Source organism: Sebastes fasciatus, chromosome 24 (genome assembly GCF_043250625.1).
Source record: "Sebastes fasciatus isolate fSebFas1 chromosome 24, fSebFas1.pri, whole genome shotgun sequence".
NCBI lineage: Eukaryota > Metazoa > Chordata > Actinopteri > Perciformes > Sebastidae > Sebastes > Sebastes fasciatus.
The window spans coordinates 1506853-1521852 of NC_133818.1; the positions used below are offsets into that span (position 1 = coordinate 1506853).

General features: G+C 42.4%; 1 protein-coding gene across 3 annotated transcripts in view; it reads right to left on the reverse strand.

The window, feature by feature from the left end:
- LOC141762953 (protein EFR3 homolog B-like) overlaps positions 1-14666 on the reverse strand; it is a 21557-nt gene extending 6891 nt beyond the window's left edge. For 2 of the 3 annotated variants that reach the window (XM_074627142.1, XM_074627141.1), the window contains exons 1-15: positions 14228-14666; positions 13575-13777; positions 10661-10737; positions 10266-10393; positions 10023-10173; positions 9706-9827; positions 9439-9588; positions 8440-8535; positions 8223-8301; positions 2421-2556; positions 2194-2346; positions 2005-2116; positions 1822-1873; positions 1469-1665; positions 1222-1297 (exon numbers count right to left, since the gene is read on the reverse strand). In XM_074627142.1, coding sequence (XP_074483243.1) covers positions 1222-1297; positions 1469-1665; positions 1822-1873; positions 2005-2116; positions 2194-2346; positions 2421-2556; positions 8223-8301; positions 8440-8535; positions 9439-9588; positions 9706-9827; positions 10023-10173; positions 10266-10393; positions 10661-10737; positions 13575-13777; positions 14228-14343 — 1848 coding nt within the window. In that variant the 5' untranslated portion in view covers positions 14344-14666. Of the gene's footprint in view, positions 1-1221; positions 1298-1468; positions 1666-1821; positions 1874-2004; positions 2117-2193; positions 2347-2420; positions 2557-8222; positions 8302-8439; positions 8536-9438; positions 9589-9705; positions 9828-10022; positions 10174-10265; positions 10394-10660; positions 10738-13574; positions 14176-14227 lie in introns of those variants that run through there. The other variant, XM_074627143.1, reaches the window with a different exon arrangement.
- Between the last annotated feature and the right edge of the window lie 334 nt (positions 14667-15000).

The following is a 15000-nucleotide window of genomic DNA, read 5'->3' on the forward strand; positions in this document are numbered from 1 at the left end:
CTATAGTCGATACATTGGGCATTCTATAGTCGATACATTGCGCATTCTATAGTCGATACATTGCTCATTCTATAGTCGATACATTGCGCATTCTATAGTCGATACATTGCGCATTCTATAGTCGATACATTGCGCATTCTATAGTCGATACATTGCGCATTCTATAGTCGATACATTGCGCATTCTATAGTCGATACATTGCGCATTCTATAGTCGATACATTGCGCATTCTATAGTCGATACATTGCGCATTCTATAACCGATACATTGCACATTCTATAGTCGATACATTGCGCATTCTATAGTCGATACATTGCGCATTCTATAACCGATACATTGCACATTCTATAGTCGATACATTGCGCATTCTATAGTCGATACATTGCGCATTCTATAACCGATACATTGCACATTCTATAGTCGATACATTGCGCATTCTATAGTCGATACATTGCGCATTCTATAGTCGATACATTGAGCATTCTATAGTCGATACATTGCACATTCTATAACCGATACATTGCGCATTCTATAGTCGATACATTGCACATTCTATAGTCGATACATTGCACATTCTATAACCGATACATTGCACATTCTATAGTCGATACATTGCGCATTCTATAGTCGATACATTGCGCATTCTATAACCGATACATTGCACATTCTATAGTCGATACATTGCGCATTCTATAGTCGATACATTGCGCATTCTATAACTGATACATTGCACATTCTATAGTCGATACATTGCACATTCTATAACCGATACATTGCACATTCTATAGTCGATACATTGCGCATTCTATAGTCGATACATTGAGCATTCTATAGTCGATACATTGAGCATTCTATAGTCGATACATTGCGCATTCTATAACTGATACATTGCACATTCTATAGTCGGTACATTGAGCATTCTATAGTCGATACATTGCACATTCTATAGTCGATACATTACGCATTCTATAACCGATACATTGCACATTCTATAGAATGAAAACCCACTTGGAAATAATAAACCTGACTCTGATTTCTATTATGCAGTTTTAAAAAGTTATTGTAAGATTACAAGTTAATTATCTCGTTGTCTCAGAGTAACATTTGTTTTTAAACCAGATAATGATGGTATTATCTGGAGTAAAAGACATGACTGAAACACTTTTATCACATGTGATTTCTGATTAATGAGATCAACTATATTCACGTGTTCACTCTCACCTTCCTAATGAACAAGTTGTCCTGTCGAGAGCAGCGGTCCTCCTTCAGCTCCAGCACGGAGATATCAAACGTCACGCTGTAAACACACAGAAATAACAGAGAATAAGAAGAATAAGAATAAGAATGATGACGTTTTACTGCTAATTACACAGGAGATACTGATTTATAATAACCAGAAGTCATCCTTCACTGTGACTCTAACAGCCACAGGAAGCAGCGCTCTCTGGTCATGTGATCTGAGTCGTACCTGGCGGTGGCGGCGGCGGTGGTGGCGGCGGCGGCGAGTCTGGCGGCGTTGTGGCGCCGGTCGATGAGCGAGGTGAGGATGGAGAGAACCAGCAGACGGATCTCTGGATCCTCCATCAGGGTGAAGGACAGCAGAGGCTCCAGGAAGGACGAAGGCAACGCCGTCAACAGGTTACTGCTCTCATAACGCTCCGACACCTGAGGAGGAGGAGAGAGGAGGAGAGAGAAGAGGAGGATCAGGAGGAGGAGAGAGAGAGAGGAGGAGGAGAGAGAGAGAGGACAGTCTAATACTGTAGGTAGTTCACTTGTAGGTCAGTAGTAGTTTAGTAGGTAGTTTGGTAGTTCAGTACTCACCTGAAGCAGAGACTTCAACAGCATCACCTGGATCATCCTGCTGCCTTCAAACCTGAGACGGATACGGGCAGTCAGGACCTTTAAACACCTTCAAACACCTTTAAACACCTCTAAACACATTTAAACCCCTTTAAACCCCTCTAAACCTCTAAACCTCTAAACAACAGGTACCGCTGGTCGTACCCGGCGTTGGGCGACCCCAGGGCGGGGTAGATACCAGGAACAGGGATCTTCCCCATGATGAACAACATGACCTCTGACCTCTGGTAGACGGGCAGCGTGTTGGCGAAGGATCCTGGAGACAGGAAAACACACGTTCAGATGAAGCGACCACACTGAAAACCACCAAACAACAACAACGGGAAGTCTCACCGATGGTTTTGATGACGGCGTCCTGCAGCGTCTTCTCCTCCGTCGAGGTGGTTTTCTGTTTTCCGGCGTTGTCATAGTAACCGGTCAGCTGGTAGTCGACACTCTGCCGGAGCTGTCGCAGTAACGTGTTGAACACTTCCAGTACTGTTGGACCTGCAGTACACAGAGGGTTATAGTACTTCACATGTATACTGTATATATAGTTAGTAGAACAGGTTCTGACTGACCTACAGATCCGGTCGCTTCTATAACGGCAGCTTCAGACAGAACCTCCACGATCCCGGCTCGGACCGGCGCCGGACTCCTGCTGTTTGCGTCCAGGTGACCCAGCAGCTGCTGGATCACCAGGTGTGAATGTTGGGACTGAGGAGAAGACAGGTATCCGCTCAGATAAACAGATCATACAACACACTTAAGTACTTTTCAGATGAGTTATAGTACAGGTAAAAACTACTTTAACTGTACTGAAAATGCACTTCAATGTTTTTTAAGATTGAAATGAATGTTTTTTAAATTCACAATTTTAGTCTCTGAGTATATTTGACTTTTTCGACTTTAGAATCTATGAAAATTTGGGAGTTATTGTCTCGTCAAATTTACAAATTTAATCTCAAAGAATATCCTAGTTTTTTCCCAAAAATTTGTGAATTTTTTCATGCAAAATTATGACTTTAATCTCATAGAATATCCGAGTTTATTTACGTTAATTTGTGTTTTTTTCTTACAAATTTACGACTTCATAATCTACGAAAATATTTGAGATTTTTCCTCGTAAATTATGACTTTAGTCTCAAAAAGTATCTGAGTTTTTTCTCGTAAATTTACGACTTTAATCTCATAGAATATCCGAGTTTATTTACGTTAATTTGTGGGGGGTTTTCTCACAAATTTACGACTTCATAATCTACGAGAATATTTGATTGTTTTCCTCGTAAATTATGACTTTCTCAAAAAGTATCTGATTTTTTTTTCGTAAATTTCCGACTTTAATCTCAAAGAATATCCGAGTTTTTGTCTTGTAAATGTATAACTTTAATCTCAACGTTTTTTTTTCCATATATTTGTGATTTTTATTCTCAAAAAAGCACAATTAAGTTAAAAACATTTAAATTACGTACAATTAATTAATTACTAAAAGTAACATACGGGTGAAGTTCATTTCAGTTAAAGTACAAGTTCAGTTAAGACTGCTGAGAGGTTTAAAAGTCACCTGCTGTATGAACTATGAGGTAGTAGTGTAGTGTTAGTACCACAGAGCAGCACTAGGTGGTAGTAGAGTGTAGTGTTAGTACCTCAGAGCAGCACTAGGTGGTAGTAGTGTAGTGTTAGTACCACAGAGCAGCACTAGGTGGTAGCAGAGTGTAGTGTTAGTACCTCAGAGCAGCACTAGGTGGTAGTAGAGTGTAGTGTTAGTACCTCAGAGCAGCACTAGGTGGTAGCAGAGTGTAGTGTTAGTACCACAGAGCAGCACTAGGTGGTAGCAGAGTGTAGTGTTAGTACCACAGAGCAGCACTAGGTGGTAGCAGAGTGTAGTGTTAGTACCTCAGAGCAGCACTAGGTGGTAGTAGAGTGTAGTGTTAGTACCACAGAGCAGCACTAGGTGGTAGTAGAGTGTAGTGTTAGTACCACAGAGCAGCACTAGGTGGTAGTAGTGTAGTGTTAGTACCACAGAGCAGCACTAGGTGGTAGCAGAGTGTAGTGTTAGTACCTCAGAGCAGCACTAGGTGGTAGCAGAGTGTAGTGTTAGTACCACAGAGCAGCACTAGGTGGTAGCAGAGTGTAGTGTTAGTACCACAGAGCAGCACTAGGTGGTAGTAGAGTGTAGTGTTAGTACCACAGAGCAGCACTAGGTGGTAGTAGTGTAGTGTTAGTACCACAGAGCAGCACTAGGTGGTAGCAGAGTGTAGTGTTAGTACCACAGAGCAGCACTAGGTGGTAGTAGTGTAGTGTTAGTACCACAGAGCAGCACTAGGTGGTAGTAGTGTAGTGTTAGTACCACAGAGCAGCACTAGGTGGTAGCAGAGTGTAGTGTTAGTACCTCAGAGCAGCACTAGGTGGTAGCAGAGTGTAGTGTTAGTACCACAGAGCAGCACTAGGTGGTAGTAGTGTAGTGTTAGTACCACAGAGCAGCACTAGGTGGTAGTAGAGTGTAGTGTTAGTACCACAGAGCAGCACTAGGTGGTAGTAGAGTGTAGTGTTAGTACCACAGAGCAGCACTAGGTGGTAGTAGTGTAGTGTTAGTACCACAGAGCAGCACTAGGTGGTAGCAGAGTGTAGTGTTAGTACCTCAGAGCAGCACTAGGTGGTAGCAGAGTGTAGTGTTAGTACCACAGAGCAGCACTAGGTGGTAGTAGTGTAGTGTTAGTACCTCAGAGCAGCACTAGGTGGTAGTAGAGTGTAGTGTTAGTACCACAGAGCAGCACTAGGTGGTAGTAGAGTGTAGTGTTAGTACCACAGAGCAGCACTAGGTGGTAGTAGAGTGTAGTGTTAGTACCACAGAGCAGCACTAGGTGGCAGTAGAGTGTAGTGTTAGTACCACAGAGCAGCACTAGGTGGTAGTAGAGTGTAGTGTTAGTACCACAGAGCAGCACTAGGTGGTAGTAGTGTAGTGTTAGTACCACAGAGCAGCACTAGGTGGTAGTAGTGTAGTGTTAGTACCACAGAGCAGCACTAGGTGGTAGTAGAGTGTAGTGTTAGTACCACAGAGCAGCACTAGGTGGTAGCAGAGTGTAGTGTTAGTACCACAGAGCAGCACTAGGTGGTAGTAGAGTGTAGTGTTAGTACCTCAGAGCAGCACTAGGTGGTAGTAGAGTGTAGTGTTAGTACCTCAGAGCAGCACTAGGTGGTAGTAGAGTGTAGTGTTAGTACCACAGAGCAGCACTAGGTGGTAGTAGAGTGTAGTGTTAGTACCTCAGAGCAGCACTAGGTGGTAGTAGAGTGTAGTGTTAGTACCTCAGAGCAGCACTAGGTGGTAGTAGAGTGTAGTGTTAGTACCACAGAGCAGCACTAGGTGGTAGTAGAGTGTAGTGTTAGTACCTCAGAGCAGCACTAGGTGGTAGTAGAGTGTAGTGTTAGTACCACAGAGCAGCACTAGGTGGTAGTAGAGTGTAGTGTTAGTACCTCAGAGCAGCACTAGGTGGTAGTAGTGTAGTGTTAGTACCACAGAGCAGCACTAGGTGGTAGTAGAGTGTAGTGTTAGTACCTCAGAGCAGCACTAGGTGGTAGTAGAGTGTAGTGTTAGTACCACAGAGCAGCACTAGGTGGTAGTAGAGTGTAGTGTTAGTACCTCAGAGCAGCACTAGGTGGTAGTAGTGTAGTGTTAGTACCACAGAGCAGCACTAGGTGGTAGCAGAGTGTAGTGTTAGTACCTCAGAGCAGCACTAGGTGGCAGTAGAGTGTAGTGTTAGTACCTCAGAGCAGCACTAGGTGGTAGTAGAGTGTAGTGTTAGTACCTCAGAGTAGCACTAGGTGGTAGTAGAGTGTAGTGTTAGTACCTCAGAGCAGCACTAGGTGGTAGTAGAGTGTAGTGTTAGTACCTCAGAGCAGCACTAGGTGGCAGTAGAGTGTAGTGTTAGTACCTCAGAGCAGCACTAGGTGGCAGTAGAGTGTAGTGTTAGTACCTCAGAGCAGCACTAGGTGGTAGTAGAGTGTAGTGTTAGTACCACAGAGCAGCACTAGGTGGTAGTAGAGTGTAGTGTTAGTACCTCAGAGCAGCACTAGGTGGTAGTAGTGTAGTGTTAGTACCTCAGAGCAGCACTAGGTGGTAGTAGTGTAGTGTTAGTACCACAGAGCAGCACTAGGTGGTAGTAGTGTAGTGTTAGTACCACAGAGCAGCACTAGGTGGTAGTAGAGTGTAGTGTTAGTACCACAGAGCAGCACTAGGTGGTAGTAGTGTAGTGTTAGTACCTCAGAGCAGCACTAGGTGGTAGTAGAGTGTAGTGTTAGTACCACAGAGCAGCACTAGGTGGTAGTAGAGTGTAGTGTTAGTACCTCAGAGCAGCACTAGGTGGTAGTAGAGTGTAGTGTTAGTACCACAGAGCAGCACTAGGTGGTAGTAGTGTAGTGTTAGTACCACAGAGCAGCACTAGGTGGTAGTAGAGTGTAGTGTTAGTACCTCAGAGCTGCACTAGGTGGTAGTAGTGTAGTGTTAGTACCTCAGAGCAGCACTAGGTGGTAGTAGAGTGTAGTGTTAGTACCTCAGAGCTGCACTAGGTGGTAGTAGAGTGTAGTGTTAGTACCACAGAGCAGCACTAGGTGGTAGTAGTGTAGTGTTAGTACCTCAGAGCAGCACTAGGTGGCAGTAGAGTGTAGTGTTAGTACCTCAGAGCTGCACTAGGTGGTAGTAGTGTAGTGTTAGTACCTCAGAGCAGCACTAGGTGGCAGTAGAGTGTAGTGTTAGTACCACAGAGCAGCACTAGGTGGCAGTAGAGTGTAGTGTTAGTACCTCAGAGCTGCACTAGGTGGCAGTAGAGTGTAGTGTTAGTACCTCAGAGCAGCACTAGGTGGTAGTAGAGTGTAGTGTTAGTACCTCAGAGCTGCACTAGGTGGCAGTAGAGTGTAGTGTTAGTACCACAGAGCAGCACTAGGTGGTAGTAGTGTAGTGTTAGTACCACAGAGCAGCACTAGGTGGTAGTAGTGTAGTGTTAGTACCTCAGAGCAGCACTAGGTGGTAGTAGAGTGTAGTGTTAGTACCACAGAGCAGCACTAGGTGGTAGTAGAGTGTAGTGTTAGTACCACAGAGCAGCACTAGGTGGCAGTAGAGTGTAGTGTTAGTACCTCAGAGCAGCACTAGGTGGCAGTAGAGTGTAGTGTTAGTACCTCAGAGCAGCACTAGGTGGTAGTAGAGTGTAGTGTTAGTACCACAGAGCAGCACTAGGTGGCAGTAGAGTGTAGTGTTAGTACCTCAGAGCTGCACTAGGTGGCAGTAGAGTGTAGTGTTAGTACCTCAGAGCAGCACTAGGTGGTAGTAGAGTGTAGTGTTAGTACCTCAGAGCTGCACTAGGTGGCAGTAGAGTGTAGTGTTAGTACCACAGAGCAGCACTAGGTGGTAGTAGAGTGTAGTGTTAGTACCACAGAGCAGCACTAGGTGGTAGCAGAGTGTAGTGTTAGTACCTCAGAGCAGCACTAGGTGGTAGCAGAGTGTAGTGTTAGTACCACAGAGCAGCACTAGGTGGTAGTAGTGTAGTGTTAGTACCACAGAGCAGCACTAGGTGGTAGTAGAGTGTAGTGTTAGTACCACAGAGCAGCACTAGGTGGTAGTAGAGTGTAGTGTTAGTACCTCAGAGCTGCACTAGGTGGCAGTAGAGTGTAGTGTTAGTACCTCAGAGCAGCACTAGGTGGTAGTAGAGTGTAGTGTTAGTACCTCAGAGCTGCACTAGGTGGCAGTAGAGTGTAGTGTTAGTACCTCAGAGCAGCACTAGGTGGTAGTAGAGTGTAGTGTTAGTACCACAGAGCAGCACTAGGTGGTAGTAGTGTAGTGTTAGTACCACAGAGCAGCACTAGGTGGTAGTAGAGTGTAGTGTTAGTACCACAGAGCAGCACTAGGTGGTAGTAGTGTAGTGTTAGTACCACAGAGCTGCACTAGGTGGTAGCAGAGTGTAGTGTTAGTACCACAGAGCAGCACTAGGTGGTAGTAGTGTAGTGTTAGTACCACAGAGCAGCACTAGGTGGTAGTAGAGTGTAGTGTTAGTACCTCAGAGCAGCACTAGGTGGTAGTAGTGTAGTGTTAGTACCACAGAGCTGCACTAGGTGGTAGTAGTGTAGTGTTAGTACCTCAGAGCAGCACTAGGTGGTAGTAGTGTAGTGTTAGTACCTCAGAGCAGCACTAGGTGGTAGTAGTGTAGTGTTAGTACCTCAGAGCAGCACTAGGTGGTAGTAGAGTGTAGTGTTAGTACCACAGAGCAGCACTAGGTGGTAGTAGAGTGTAGTGTTAGTACCTCAGAGCAGCACTAGGTGGTAGTAGAGTGTAGTGTTAGTACCTCAGAGCAGCACTAGGTGGTAGTAGAGTGTACTTCAGAGTACTGACTAACCTGGATGGAGTACATGATGATCTGAAAACACTGAACAGCGAAGCTTCGTCCTTCCCAGAGACTGTGACTGTCCAGGTGCCTGAAAACACACAGAGGATACTACTGATATGTACTACTGTAGTATTACTGCTACCACTGCTAACAGCAACTGATACTACTACTACTACTACAACTACAAGTACTACTACTACTGTACCACAAAGTGTGTGTATCTTACATCAGTACAGGTTTGATAGCGTTGTTAATGTGTCCGTAAGCAGCTCGTCCCAACAGCTCCCTGAAACACACCTCGGTCTGCTCGGCTGGAGACCCGCTGCACGTGCACACACACACACAACACATTATGGTCTGACAAAACAATCTTAACTCAAGACTCAAGGTCCACTTACTAACATTTTCTGTATCTTTCCACCACATCGAGGTCAAGAGTGAACTTTCATTAAAGAAAACCAGTCAGATTTAATCTATAAATATTAGAAACGATCTTAAAGAGCGACTGGTTTTAATGCTCAGGATGGGTTAAACACAGGTCTAATTTCATGTATGTACCTGTTCAGTATGTATATGACGATTCTAATGAACTTTAAGTTAAGGGTTTTTAAAGTTTAAGGTTTTTAGGGGGTTTTTTTGTTTGTTTTTTAACTTCAAGGTTTATTTTTAGTTCAAAGTTAAATTTTTAAGTTTTAGTTTTTTTTTTTGTTTGTTTCAAGTTTAAGTTAATTTTTTTAGTTTGTTTTTTTAAGTTTAAGTTAAAAGTTTTTTAAGTTTGAATTTTTTTTTTAAGTTTTAGGTTAGTTATTTTTAATTTTTAAGTTCAAGTTTTAAATTTAAGTTTGTATTTTTTTTTAAGTTAGTTTTTTAAGTTTTAAGTTAAAGTTAGTTTATTTAAGTTTTAATTTTGATTGTTTTTTATTTTAAGTTAGTTGTTTTTAAGTTTAAGTTTGATTTTTAAGTTTGGGTTTTTAGGTTTTAAGTTTATGATATTAAGGTTAAGTTTGTATTTTGTAAGTAAAAGTTATTTTTTTAAGTTTTAAGATCATTGTTTTTAAGTTTAAGTTTCTAGTTTTGTTTTTTAAGTTTAAGTTTAAGTTATAAGTTTAAATATAGATAATCGTGGTGTGTATGTGTGTGTGTGTGTATGTGTGTGTGTATGTGTGTGCGTGTGTATGCGTGTGTGTATGTGTGTGCGTGTGTATGTGTGTGTGCGTGTGCGTACTTGTTGGTGTGTGTGTGCTGCTGCAGGTTGACCAATAGGGCGGGGACGATCTGCTCCATGTGACGAGGCTCCCAGATGTTCACCTGCAGCTCGTCGTCCACCGTCTTCCTGACCACGCCCTGCAGACCGCGGATCCCCGACACACGGATCCTAGACAGGAGCAAACGCTCACACTGGAGAAGCTAACGGCTAGCGTCAACGCTGAGATAAACAACCATAATAATAACAATAACAATAATAATAATAAAGCTGGAACAGACTACTGACTTGTTCTGGACGTCGGCGTCTTCGTGTTCAGAGTGACACATCTCACTGAAGCGAGACACGAAGAAGTCGTAGCTGCGATGATACGACGCCGTGTCCTCCTCGATGTTCGCAAACTTCACAAACTGCATTAACGAGACATTATTTATTAATACATCATGTTAATGTCACACTAGGGGACTAGAGTGTGTACTAGAGTGTGTACTAGAGTGTGTACTAGAGTGTGCACTAGAGTGTGCACTAGAGTGTGTACTAGAGTGTGCACTAGAGTGTGCACCAGAGTGTGCACCAGAGTGTGTACTAGAGTGTGCAGTACGTACAGAGTTGGTGGCGAGGATGTGGAGGTGAGGTTTGTCGGCCTCCAGCAGCAGACGCAGCGTACTGAGGAAACTCTCCACCAGCAGGTTGATGCTCTGACAGTGACAGGCCAGCAGCAGCTGCTCCATCGCCTCCATCGCTATGCACACATACCTGGAGACACAATGATGTCAGCTGGATGTTACACGTGTTGTTGTGGTTGTTGTGGTTGTTGTGGTTGTTGTGGCGGTGCTGCGTGTACTGACCCGTAGCGGTGGCGGTTCAGCTCTCGGGTCAGTCGCTCCGACAGGTACGCGGCGATGCGGTCGAGTTTCTCGGGAGCCGACAGAGCGAAGAACGTCAGCTTCTCCATGTTGGCTTTCACCAGCCCGTCCTGAACACACACACAGTGACTCCAGTCCAGTCCACAGCGACTCCATACACATTTAAGAAAATCTCTAAAATTTCACATTTTAATTATCAATTTATGTGTTCAGATATATTTTCTGTCATTTCCAACGTCTAGTCTGACAAACTCGTCTTAACTCAAGGGCCACTTACTGACATTTCACAGCCCTTTCGACCACATCGAGGTCAAGATTATGATCTTTCTTGGACAGACAGGTGAACTGACCCTTTAATTAAATGTAGATGTGTTTACCTCCGGGTCTTCTGGGAAAATATTATCAACCAGCCGCTTGTAGCGAGGACGCAACGCCCAGCAACAACCGCACAGACCTGCACACAGAGACACAGATCACATTCTATTATGTAGTTCTACTTCCTAGGCTTTTATTGTGAAACATCTAGGGCAGGAAGTGTTGAGTTTCAACTTGAATTATGGTTTTAAAGAGCGGTGAGCATGACCTGATGAACTTATACTGAACGTATAAAGACATGTGAAGTCTTCTTACTAAAATAGGATCGAATATATTTTCAAAATAAAAGCACGTTTCAAAAATAATGAAATAAATAAATAAATGAATGAATGAGGACTTTTAATCTGGTTTTCTTCAGGTTTTCATCTCTCTGGATGTTCAATGTGATCGGTTTGGAGAGATTAAACCAACTGCCAACACACACACACACACACACACACACACAGTAATACTACTACGTCTTAAAGCATTAATCCTGCGGCGGCTTGTTGCGTAATGTGTTTATATTGTTGTTGTTTAGTTAGCGGGAGCTTAAATATGGAGGACAAAATTAATAAATAAATATGTCATTAAATTTAGCAAAACAATATTACAAATAAATGTAGTCATTAATTAATTGATCAAATGTGACATAAATTGAGATTCTGTTTTAATTTGCTTCTTTCTATTTATTTATCTTTGTATTAATTATCTTATTAATTTACTATTTTTATTTATTTATATTTGTATTAATTATCTTATTAATTTACTCTTCTGTTTCATTTTCTTTTTAATTTATTTATGTATATTTATTTTTTTAAATTGTATTCTCACGTTGAGTGACGGCCCCCTCATTTGCATAATGAGGCTGAAATCATGCAGAAATAAATAAATACATACATTTAAAAATAAATAAAAAATAAGTGCAAAAATAAATAAATAAATGTAAAAATAAATTAATAAATAATAAAAATAAATGCATCGATAAATAAAGGGGAAAATTATACAGAAGCGTAAATAAATAAGAGAATTAACGTGAACGTGTAAATCATGTAAATAAGACAGAACCTTTTTAATTTAACTATATTTTTACATGTTTAATTTTAACATTATAACATTTAGAAATTAGCAAACGCAGCGTTCATATAAGATAATAATATTAATAATAATAATAATAAATGTTAATATTTCTCACCGTACATGAAGACGACTCCTTCAGCTCACGTCCACACTGTCACCTCCATCACACACACACACACACACACACACACACACACATGTTTGAGGTTAATCCTACACACACACACACACACACACACACACACACACACACACACACACACACACACACGGGCCATGTGCAGCAGCTCAGCTCTATAATCTGCTCTGGATTTATTTATCATTCCAGCAGAAACAGGAAAAAAAACCATATCAGAAACCTGCAGCTCTGCTTTAGTAGAACTCTACGCAGTAAAACTACCATATTTATATACTACCGTAAACTACAGTTACTTCAATGAGCAGTACTAGAACTCATGCTGTTAAAGTAGCAGTAGTAGTATGAGCACATGAGTTCACGGGAAAACATATACCCATGTCAGGGTGGTCTGATGTGACCTGGTTGGACCGCGAGCAACCTCGACTTGGGTGTCCTTTTTCCTGTGAACCAGAGTGTATTTCACCGGTGTTTCTAACCGCGAGTAACCGCGACTTCGCTGTGTTTCTTTCCCGTGAACAAGAGTGTATTTCACCAATAGTTCTAACTGCGAGTAACCCCGACATGGGTGTGTTTTTTCCCATGAACAAGAGTGTATTTCACCGGTGTTTCTGACCGCGAGTAACCCTGACTTGGGTGTGTTTCTTTCCCGTGAACAAGAGTGTATTTCACCAATAGTTCTAACTGCGAGTAACCCTGACTTGGGTGTGTTTCTTTCCCGTGAACAAGAGTGTATTTCACCGGTGTTTCTGACCGCGAGTAACCCTGACTTGGGTGTGTTTTTTCCCATGAACCAGAGTGTATTTCACCGGTGTTTCTGACCGCGAGTAACCCTGACTTGGGTGTGTTTCTTTCCCGTGAACAAGAGTGTATTTCACCGGTGTTTCTGACCACGATTAACCCTGACTTGGGTGCGTTTTTTCCCATGAACAAGAGTGTATTTCACCGGTGTTTCTGACCACGATTAACCCTGACTTGGGTGCGTTTTTTCCCGTGAACAAGAGTGTATTTCACCGGTGTTTCTAACCGCGAGTAACCGTGACTTGGGTGTGTTTCTTTCCCGTGAACAAGAGTGTATTTCACCAAAAGTTCTAACCGCGAGTAACCGTGACTTGGGTGTGTTTCTTTCCCGTGAACAAGAGTGTATTTCACCAAAAGTTCTAACCGCGAGTAACCCTGACTTGGGTGTGTTTCTTTCCCGTGAACAAGAGTGTATTTCACCGGTGTTTCTAACCGCGAGTAACCCTGACTTGGGTGTGTTTCTTTCCCGTGAACAAGAGTGTATTTCACCGGTGTTTCTAACCGCGAGTAACCCTGACTTGGGTGTGTTTCTTTCCCGTGAACAAGAGTGTATTTCACCGGTGTTTCTAACCGCGAGTAACCCTGACTTGGGTGTGTTTTTTCTCGTTAACTAGAGTGTATTTCACACTATTCTTGTATGGGTTTTTTTTCTGTCGCAGCTTTTATGTCCAAGACAAATTTTCCTAGGGATAAATATATGTTAATCTTAGCAGTATCAGTACTAGTATTAGGAGTATCAGTAGTAGTATTAGGAGTATCAGTACTAGTATTAGTATTAGGAGTATCAGTAGTAGTATTAGGAGTATCAGTAGTAGTATTAGCAGTATCAGTAGTAGTATTAGGAGTATCAGTAGTAGTATTAGGAGTATCAGTACTAGTATTAGGAGTATCAGTAGTAGTATTAGCAGTATCAGTAGTACCTCCAGGTGTCTGATGGTCCAGCACAGAGCAGCAGTCCTGCAGCAGCCTCCGAGGAGCCTGGGATACGGTCGAGATGGAGACGGCCCTCGGCAGCGACATCCCCCTGGGCAGGCTGGGTACGGTCAGACCTCGGGGCATGCTGGGTAATCTGGGCAGGCTGGGTACGGTCAGACCTCGGGGCATGCTGGGTAATCTGGGCAGGCTGGGTACGGTCAGACCTCGGGGCATGCTGGGTAAACTGGGAGGAGACGTGAGAGGATTGAAACCCCCTCCAGCTCCTGCCTACACACATTCCTTTACATCTTAACCCCTTCACTTCAACGCCAAGTACGACTTTGATGTACTTCTACTTCACTTGAGTATTTCTACTTCTACACCACGACATCTCAGAGGGACATATTGTACTTTCTACAGCACTACATTTGTCTGAAAACTACAGTTACTTTGCAGATCGGAGATATAAAGAGTACTTGAGATTTGAACTTTTAGGCGACACAAAACACGTCACTAAATCCTGCAGAATATATATATAATATACTCTATTACAGTCAAAGTACCCAGGCATGAGCTCGATATCTATATTGATGCATTATTAAACAGCATCTTTATGTTGTTGCTGACATAAGTGCATCGTATCGTTCAGACTGATCACATGCAAATACTCAAATACCTTAACATTGCAGTGAAGGGATTCCTACCAGCTCGACTCCAGCGCTGCTCTCTTACAGTTGTTCTCCTCTGACAGACAAACATCTGCTTATGTAACATCTGCTGAGCCTCGACCGGCCCGGCAGCTCGGATCAATAATCAATACATGTGATCACATCACTGCGACGGGTTGTCACAACAAGTCATTTCGTCACGGGATCTGAGTTCAAGCGTCATCTTTTATACGTGGAGGCCAGTTATGACGAAATGAAAGAGTAGTGATGGTGTCAGGGCGGCACAGAGGAGGAAAGCAGGCGCCTCTCTTTCCCAGCATGCAGCGGGGGAGCGCCCTCTGCTGTTTGATGCTGGTTACTGGGACACACACCAAACGTTTCTATCACTTAAAGGGGTAGTTCAGGTGTTAGGAGGTGGAGTTTCAGCGTTATCGGCAAGAGCGTAGGAATTAGGAAAAGTAAAGGGATAAAAATAAATAAATTACATTATATACAAATAAATAATAATAATAATAATAATGACAAGCATACAGAAAAATGTAGTAATTTAAATGTAAAAAATAAATATATATTTTTAAAAAGTAAAATATATACCGAAATAAATGTGAAAAAAGAATATTCTCATAATTATCATTTTATATTTTGTTATTTGTCTTTATATTTTCACATGCATTTATTTATTTATTTATCTTTGAATTTCCACAATTTCTTTTATTTGTTTATTTATTTCTCTTTATATTTCCACAGTTTTTTATTTACTTAT